Here is a 9944-nt window from a genome sequence, read left to right on the forward strand (position 1 = left end):
TTTTTTAAAGACACTTAATATTTTTTACAAAATGCATCTAAATATAATTAAAAATACATATTATATTGTAAGCATATTTGGATAATAAAAAATATTAAAGTATATTATATAAAAGTATTATTTATTAATATAATTTTTAAAATATTTTATTTAATATATATATATTTTTTTAGACATTTAAAATGTTTAGATAAATTAAAATGTATAGTTTTTTAAAAAACGTATTCATATTTTAAAAGAAATATACAAGACAAATCTAAATAAAGTCATTTTAAAGTAAATAGTTATCTTTTTTAATTTAAATGTAACATTCGCTGCAAATTGAATTCAATAATGTAACTTGGATTTGCCATTTACTAAACTAATATTAGCATTTCATTTAAATGTGAATGTGTCTAATTTTAAAATTGCATTTATCACAAATGTAAATGTGTGATTATTTGCGATTTAAAAAAATATAATGATATTACTTGAACTGGATGGATGTGTTGAATATGTTAATGAGGATAGCAAAATTATCATTTAGATTAAGTTTACCTTTAAATGCATTACACAGACAATACATTTCAACTTTCCATTGCATAGATATTCTGTGCTTTAAGTATACAAATAAAACAAATATGACGGTTCTCTTTGAAAACATGTTTTTCTGTCAAGCCTGGTACATTGGAAATGTATTTGGGTTGAAGGTCAGTACAAAACAGCTAATAATGACTTTAGCAAACACATTATTTGTGTACTTGTGCCAAGAAAAAAACTGTACAAATTATTACTGTGCTATATTTCTCATAAAAGTGTTAAAACGTTGAGCTTGAAAAGGTCAGTTATAATAAGTGTGGCTATAATGAAGTGCTGATGAAGACTGTTAGAGAAACTTCTGACTAGCATGATAGGATTTCAGAAAGATCAAACCAAAGTTTAAACTATAGAAGAAGGGAAATGTCACAGAATAATAGGGCTGGACGTGGAAAAAAATAATTCTGCATTTTCTCAGAAACTGCATAGAACATCAAAACTACATGCACTGAAGCATTGTGTTTTATAGCATTTATTTAGTTTTTTATTTTTATTAAATGGAATTCCATTTAATTATGAAAAATATTAGTTTATATATTTATTTATTTTTAAGTGAACAGAATTGCATTTTTCAATATTTTTAATCCTTTGCAATAATAGTTGCGATAATAGTAATGAATAAGGTCATGCAAACTGGATAAAAACAAACATTTAAAAATATTATTTTATTAATAATTAGTTTTTTTTTAATTGAGCAGAATTAGATTTTTTTTTCACTGTATTTAAACATTAAAATATAATGAACAGCGTCATGCAAACAGAATAAAAGCAATCATTTAAAAAACATTTATATATATACACACACACACACACACACATATATATATATATATATATATATATATATATATATTATTATTATTTTTTTTTTTAATTAAAGAGAATTGTATTTATGTATTCATTTATTTATTTTATTTTTTATCTTTTGCTTTATTTAACCCTTTGAAATATAATAGTGATGAATAGGGTCATGCAAACTAAAAATAAAACTAAGCTTTTAGTTAATGCTCATGTGTATTACACATTGATCAGAGTTGAACCTTTCAAATAATGTCAAAAAGTTCAATCATTTGATAATGATATCAGTAGTAAGTTATGGCATATTTCCTGACTGTCTGTGGGTTTTACGTTCATTCTAGTTTTCACCTGAAGGATTCGTTCAGCTTAGTAAAGCTTTACACACGTGATCAGGAGCGTGTGTGTGTCTTCATTCTCCTGTTATCCTGGTGTGTGCAGGTACTGTGCAGGGACCATGCCGTGGGGCAACACGGGCGACCACAGAGATTTCGAGCCTCAGAGGCACGATGACGGCTGCATCGAGGTGATCGGCTTCACCATGGCCTCGCTGGTGAGCGCTTCAGCTCTTTCTGTGAGACTGAGAATGAAGTGGAAGGCTCATGACTTACATGTGCTTCCTGTCTTCACCTCAAGGCGGCGCTACAGGTGGGCGGTCATGGCGAGCGGCTGCATCAGTGCAGAGAGGTGGTCCTCACCACCTTCAAGACGCTGCCGGTGCAGGTGGACGGAGAGCCGTGCCGCCTCGCGCCCTCCACCCTCCGCATATCTCTGAGGAACCAGGCCAACATGCTGCAGAAGAGCAAGAGACGCACGTCTGTGCCGCTGCTCAACGAGTGAGTCCCATTTCTGTGCATGTCACAGCTTCTTACACAAGTGCTTCAATCTTGCTTTTCCTGTTTGTTTCATTGATTCATTTTTTAGATTAGAAAAATACGTTTTTTTTGTTGTTTTACTACATGATATTTGGCAACCTGTACTAATCTCGTCCTGTCATTCCAAGGTCAAAATGTAATATTGTTATATATATATATATATATATATGTATATATATATATATATAGTTATAGTTATATTATTTATGTTTTTATGATTTTCTTGTCACAAAAAAGCTCCCCCAGTAGCTAACCACTTTTTGATTTAGCATAAATAAATAATATAAAAATGACAATATACAATAATAATATACTATGTAAATAAATAATAAGCAATAATAGATCAAAAGTTTGGGGTTGGTAAGATATTTTCTTATTTAACAAAAATTTAAAGGCATAAAAATATACAGTTTTGTAAAATATATGATTAAAGTTTCAAATAACTGTCTTCTATCTGAATATAATTTAAAATGTAATTTATTTCTGTGATCAAAGCTGAATTTTCAGCATCATTACTTCAGTCTTCAGTGTCACATGATCATTCAGAAATCATTCTAATATGCCGATTTGCTGCTCAAGAAACATTTGTTATTGTTATTATTATTATTATTATTATTATGTTGAAAGCCATTGTGCTGCTTAATATTTTTGTGGAAACAGTAATACTTTTTTTGTATTTTTTATTTTTATTTTTGTGGAATATACCACACACATTTAATTTAATGCCACCACCACACAAAAAAAAGATCTAAAACCATTTTAATTAAAAAAATTAAACACAAATTTAAGAGGTGTAGGTTTGTGTATAAATTCCATTTTTAATGCTATTTGAATAAGTTACAAAATGCACATCACTTCCAGCTGATCTTTTCCTGAGCGTTTCCCCTCAAACACACACACACACACACACACACAGATGTTAGCGTCTGGACGAGAGTGTGTAACTAACAGTCTAACACTGCGTGTGCTTGACTGGTGAATGTTGTAGTAACAGAACTAATCCACGTGTGCTGGTTCTGCTCTCTGTGGGGTTTTCTTTCTTTGTCTCCATCTCTCTTTCTCCTGCTTAATTACCGGTTGCCCTTCATGTGTCTGTCTGTCTGTCACCTCGGTCTCTGTCTCTGTGCTGACTGGCTTGGCTGTGCTGCCTGTGTTCCTGTGTGGCTGCGCTGACGCAGCATTCAGAAAGTGTGCGCAGCCGACCTGCGCCGCCTCTCTGCTCCCCCCGACTCCTTCTCTGTGTAAGTACGCTATCTCTCAGCACACACACACACAGAGAGGCATGTGTGTATCTGTGAGTCGAGGGCTCTCACTCATGAGTGTTTTGTGTTTTACACTCAGCTCACAGCGCATCTTAAAGTCAACATGAAATTAAAAACGACCTGGTTTATAAGCTTAATGCAGGTTTCTGGTCTTATTGTACACAAATCAGCCAAATTAAGGGTTTGTATTTATAATCAGAATTAATATAATATAAATTTAATATAGAATTTATATTTATATATTTTAATTAAATAACATAATTAAATTGCTAAATTTATATCATTATATATTTATATGTAATTTACACTAAAATAAAATTATATACATATTTTTTACAATTATTGTTATTGTTGATATTTAATTATGATTTTTTTTATTATTATTATATTTACATTTTATAATAATACTTTTTATATAATTATAATATTTGTATTATTTCATTATAAATATATTATTTATTTTGACTAATACTTTAAATGTTTTCATTTTTTTATTAAAAATGTTTAATTAAATCATTAATAATGCTTTTTAATGATTTTTATTTAATTAAAAAAATCATATAAATGTTTTCAATAAAATAAAATATTAAAATAAATTGTATTATTATTATTATCATTATGTATTTATTTATTTTGTCTAAACCAGCATTGTTGACTATATGGACTGCACAGATGGAAAAATAATGCTAATCATTAACCAAATAGCTATTTAAGCACTTTGAATGCTTTTCTAAAATATTTTAGATAGTAAACACAATACATTAATATTGGTTAATGTATTAAAGGTTACAGAAATAATAGTAAATAATGATTAATTTGAATATGTAACTATTCTTTTAAGGGTCAATCATGTTGACTTGAATAAGGATGACAGATTTGGTCTAAACAGACCAAATGACCACAAAAAGCATTTTTATGCATTAATGACTTCAGTCCTTCCTGATCTTCACCTGTCCTTTTGTGAAGCTCATTTTCACTCTTCTTCACGAGCTCCTCGTCATCTGAGATTAATATTGTTTTCACGGTTATTCATTATGAATCAGTACGATCATGAAGTGTTTTCATGTAGTTCCTGTGAGCATTATCAGATAAAACGGAGAGCATGCCTGTTCCACCTCCACCTTTGTTGATTAGGTGTTTCGTTAATGTGGCGTCAGTTCTCAGTTGTCGTCGTCGTTGTTGTTGTAACGCAGCCCTCATGCCGTCCCTGAGCGTCTGCGTCTGCGCGTGAACCGCATCGGCCTGCAGGAGTACGAGAGCATGCAGTTCGACAAGGAGCGTCTGCGTGACATCTGTAAGTCAATCAGAAACCTTCCCACAATGCAGTTCTCATGTTATTATACAGTGCTGCTGTAGGACAGGTGAGTATGATGTGACTGTGTGTGTGTGTGCTTGTTCAGCGACTCCTGTTGGCATCGTGGTGGTGAGAGGAGACTGTGACCTGGAAACCTGTCGACTGTACATTGACAGACTGCAGGAGGTGAGCGCTTCCCATGATGCTCCTGTCAGACTGATTTCATTGAGCACTCAATCAATACGATTACTGACACAACCGCTGGCACTTACGACTGAATTTTGTTTGTCGTCCTGTAGCGTTGAATTATTTCGGGGCCAACATGTAACCTCAAATCTAACCGCAGTTTTGTCGCCATCATGTTATGAATTCATGCACTCACACATCTGTGTCTGGTGTTGACAGGATTTGCATCAGGCGCCCTCTACTGGTCACAGAGTGCACTACCAGGTGAAGGCCTCCACAGCATTGGACAAAATTCAAAACACAAGATGCTGAATTGGAATTCATCGAATTGCAATTCAAAGAAATACAGAGAAGAGATTAATTCATTATTCATAAAAAATAATTATGCCTAAATATTCCCATATATAAGTTCAGTACTGTCAAAATAATTATTACCGGCATCAAAATATATGTTAAGAACCACAGCATGTTCAAATAAATAATAAAAATGAATATTCACATTACAATTTAAATCTATTCATTGTGTAATGATAACTTAATAAAATACATATTTAAAATATTCACACCAGTATTTAAATCTTTCATTTTTGTAATGATAACATCTGTAAAATATTTACACCAGAATGTATATCTATTAATTGTGTAATAAATTACTTAATAAAAGAATTTTTTTTTTAATATTTCCATTTGTAATAATAACATAATATATATCAAAATTGAACATATTCACATCGATTTGAAATATTCATTTTGTAATTATAACGTAATAAAAAAGTAAAATATTCACATCAGAAATTAAATCTTTTCATTTGTAATTATAACACAATTCATATAAAAATGGAAATGATTCACATCAGAGTTTTAAATATTAATTTTGTAATTATAACAATAATAATAAAAAAGAAAATATTCACATCAGAATTTAAATCTGGTGATTTTTGTACCAACTAAAATTTTATTCACATTAAAATTTGAATCTAGTAATTATGTAATATTTTGAGTAAATTATAGCATAGTGTTAAATGAAGTAGTCTTCAGCTGTCAATCAAATATAGTGATTTATAAATCAGTTATACCCCAAAATATGTGTGTTGTATGTTTATGGGTGATTCATATTGAAATTAAAATGTATATGTATTCCATGAAAACAACACGTCAATTTCATTTTATTATAATTCATTTGTACTTTTTTTTAATTCAAATGCTGCGTCCAGTTTGGCACCTCAGTGGAGGAACTGAATTAGAATGGACAGTAAATGTGGTTCTGAATAGTTTTTGCTGTGTTTTGTCAGGATGAGAGCACAGGTCTGCCGCGGGTCAGTTCTGCACACAGACTTTCACCAAACTGGAGCTTCCTAGACTGTGAGTCACTTCATCTGTGCCTTCTCTGTGTCAGTAAATGCTTCCGAATAATTTAACCGCTGACATGTTTATTCCGTTTCCAGCTACATCAGCTGACCGCTTTTATCGCATAGACAAGGCTCAGGTATTATGACCATACAGTATGCCTTATAAAAAATGTAAACGCTAGCAGGAAGCTGCATAATATGCACTTGTGTGTACAAACAGGAGCACCTGCACTTTGTGACCGAAATATGCCAGGATGAGGTTTTCATCCTGGACCACGAGGCCCCAGCGGTGAGCCAGGTCCGGGTCCCAGGAATGCCAGACGTGGTGGTGGAGCCTAGTTCCGGGTGAGACTGTGTTTCTGTTCACTCTTGACAGGTTTATACCTCAATAATTGCATAACAAACAAAGCTGACCTTTTATTTTACTCTGGTTTCCTTATTACAGGGTTGCCCTGACCTCAGACGAACAAGGTAAAGTACAAACGCATATTTCTCTGAAGTGGTGGAGAGATAGGAAACAGGTCTGGACTGTTTAGAAATGGAGCAGGTTTTCTTTAGAGGTTGATGTTTTCTGTCAGAGGCCATGTGATAAACCAAAGTCATCACCACCAGAAATTCCCACATGCATGTCATGCTTTTCTTAGGATACCTCATCGTTACTGATTGTTTTGACAAAATCTCAACCGTTTTCCAGCTCTCTTGTCGGCTGCTGTTAAAGGAGATGTAGAGGCGGTAAGAGTTTTTGCATCTCCTTGTTTTATGAGTTTGAAAGTGAAAGTGTTTCCGAGAAGTGACTTGCACAACTCGTTTGTTTTCTGATTGAAAGCACCAATGCATCGTCACTCATCCGGACTCATGATCTGTCCCGTGTGTCACAGGTGTCGGGCTGCTGTGCCGCCGGGGTCGGTCTGCTGGTGCGGGACTCTACGGGCTGCACCGCTCTGCACCTGGCCGCCCAACACGGCCACACGGAGATCGTGACTTTTATTCTGGAGCACGGTGAGTGAGAGACGAGCCCATAGACACGCACACTCCCGTGTTTGAGTACGCAACGTTCAAAGTTTGCTTGTCACATGCTCAGCTGGGATAGAAGGGAAATTTTTTGTGCGTGAGTTACAATCCAATGTCTAACCAAAAGCAGTTAAGAGTAAATAACTGTTTCTAAATATATAATGGCCCCAAAGGGTATTTTCGAATCAAATCAAATAAAATCAAAGTAAACCTAAAATCCAAACAAATGAAATCAAATATAATGAAATCAAATCCAATTAAATCGGACAAATAAAATCAATGTATTTTATATGATATGCATATATACAAAAATATTTTGTATAGAGTATTTCAGTTTTGTCAATATACAAAATGTCAATATACATTTTTAAATTTCTTAGATGTCCAAATACATTTTGGTGCATAAAATAAAATCAAAATGTATTTTTTTATATGCATGTATGTAAAAATGTATGCTTCTAAATGTCACATTGCATTTTTAATGTCTTAAATGTCCAAATACTTTAGAAATGAACTCTTTACATGTAAATAAATGTAATCATTGATTTTTGTATTATATAATTATTATTGTATTATATACAAAATATTTTTGTATAAAGTATTTTAAGTTTTTAAATGCCAAGTGACATTTTTTAAATGTCCAAATACTTGAGACATAAATTATTATTAAATTAATTTTTTTTATTATTTATTATTACATTTTTATTTACATATCTATCTATCTATCTATCTGCACAAAGCAGCGTCTCAGCAGCATGTGGAGGTGTGCAGACGTCTGCTGGAGGCCGGGGCTTCCCTCAGCAAAACTAACTTCCTAGTGAGAATCTGTTTGTGTTTCCTCTTTGTTTTGACACGTGGTGTGAGACTCGGCAGTCAGCTTGATGTCACATTGTCCTCCTCAGGGAAAAACCCCCAAGGATTGCGCCCTGGACGCCGGGAACTCTGAGTTGGCGTCTCTCATGGAGAGCCAGCCGGTGGAGGAGCCGGAGGCGCACGAGGACCTGGAGACGGCTGTATGAACGGGCTCAGCGATTAGAGTCGGGAAGATTTTTACCCACAGAAAGCGGCTGTCGGCACTCCTCCGAGCGTCCGCTCACACTCGCAGAGAAAGAACGAGAGAGCGTGAGAGAATACAGACGGGGAGAGAGGTGTATCGAGAGCGCCTCGGGCTGAGAGAGTCCTCGGGATCGCGTCTAGCTGTTGTTTTTCCACTGATGTCGCTGTGGGGTTTTAGCATTTATTTATTGCTCTTATTTATTATAACTATTTATTCAAAGATGGATTGGGTTTTGTTGCATCGCAGGTTAGTTTTAGAGACAAAAGATGTTTAAACATGCCAGAGATTGAAGCTGTCATGCATCAATGTTGTGTGCCAAAGACACACAGAGAGGAAGAACATCAACTGAAGAGAGTTCGATTAAAGGAGGATCTTCTTCCAGAGAGTTTTTACGATTGGACAGAATCATCGCGGAGATTTTAAACTCAAACTACAGACTTTTCTCGTTTTGTTTGTGTGCCGTTACAGTGGAGTGATTGTGAAATTATCTTACGACGACGAGAAAAGATCTGAGCCATATTCAATGCAATATGAATGGATGACATTTGTGCATTTATCTATTTAATATTACATTACATTAATGTTTCAAGACAAGCAAAGGAACCGGATGTGTTTTTTTTCCATTGATGGCAGCTGATTGGTTTCTGAAATGCCAAGTTGGTTGCGTTTGACCGAAGAATGACTAAACAAAATGAATGCCGGTGAGAGTTAAGTGTGGTATTTCGAACATATGCTTAGTCCATGTCACATCACTCATGCCGGGAAATGCCCAGCGATGTGTCTGCATGAAAAGCGGATCACGCTGAGCCTTTGTGAGATCCATTTACATACAAGTGATCTGCTGTGTTATCTTGTATCATTTTAAAGCATTATTGTGCATGGATATTTTGTTACCTCTCTGGATGTTTCTACCCCTCAGTGATTATGTAATGAAATGGCATTATTTCTTCTTTTTTTAAAATTTGATTCAAGTTATATGAAAAATATGAAATTGTTCGGTGGTTGTATTTTTATTTTTTTTAATCATTTAAAAGACGGGACTACTTGAATGTTTGAGTTTTTTCTCATTTCTAAATATCTATTTTAGGTGTGTATGAGGTCAGTGAGTGAGTAGACCTGAGGGATATGTGGAGATGTGACAAATATCACCTTGCACCATCTCTAAACTGGGAATGTTTCTCAATAAAGGACAGTCGGATGGAAAGCACCAGTGTTTTGTGTTTTCTGGAGAGTCATAGATCACCCTAAAATTATAGTTCTGCCATTCTTGACTCAGAGTATGGACGTTTACTTTCTTTTTCCCTTTAAATGCAGTAATACAGCATGCAAACCTAAAATGAGCATTTGCGCCTCTTTTACGGTTTACATTCTTATTTAAGGGATTGTTTAGTGTGCGTTCTAAAGTGATTTTTCACCCAAAAATTAAAGTTTGGTGATTTACTGACCCTCATGTTTTTCCAAAGTGAAACACGTGAGGAGCACAAAAAGAAAACGTTTAGCATAACAATGTTCATAATTCCCCATTCCATGCAATAAAAG

General features: G+C 34.1%; 1 protein-coding gene across 1 annotated transcript in view; it reads left to right on the forward strand.

The window, feature by feature from the left end:
- LOC107584029 (diacylglycerol kinase iota-like) overlaps window positions 1-9335 on the forward strand; it is a 42859-nt gene extending 33524 nt beyond the window's left edge. The window contains exons 16-29 of the mRNA XM_016270433.1: window positions 1813-1924; window positions 2008-2207; window positions 3425-3487; window positions 4702-4802; window positions 4909-4988; window positions 5208-5252; window positions 6281-6350; window positions 6434-6474; window positions 6558-6682; window positions 6783-6808; window positions 7032-7069; window positions 7216-7339; window positions 8032-8165; window positions 8251-9335. Of these exons, the coding sequence (XP_016125919.1) occupies window positions 1813-1924; window positions 2008-2207; window positions 3425-3487; window positions 4702-4802; window positions 4909-4988; window positions 5208-5252; window positions 6281-6350; window positions 6434-6474; window positions 6558-6682; window positions 6783-6808; window positions 7032-7069; window positions 7216-7339; window positions 8032-8165; window positions 8251-8367 (1276 nt within the window). The 3' untranslated portion in view covers window positions 8368-9335. The remainder of the gene's footprint in view (window positions 1-1812; window positions 1925-2007; window positions 2208-3424; window positions 3488-4701; window positions 4803-4908; window positions 4989-5207; window positions 5253-6280; window positions 6351-6433; window positions 6475-6557; window positions 6683-6782; window positions 6809-7031; window positions 7070-7215; window positions 7340-8031; window positions 8166-8250) is intronic.
- Window positions 9336-9944: the final 609 nt, after the last annotated feature.

The sequence above is a fragment of the Sinocyclocheilus grahami genome, unplaced genomic scaffold (assembly GCF_001515645.1).
Source record: "Sinocyclocheilus grahami isolate Dianchi unplaced genomic scaffold, SAMN03320097.WGS_v1.1 scaffold56.1, whole genome shotgun sequence".
In the NCBI taxonomy this organism is placed as follows: Eukaryota; Metazoa; Chordata; class Actinopteri; order Cypriniformes; family Cyprinidae; genus Sinocyclocheilus; species Sinocyclocheilus grahami.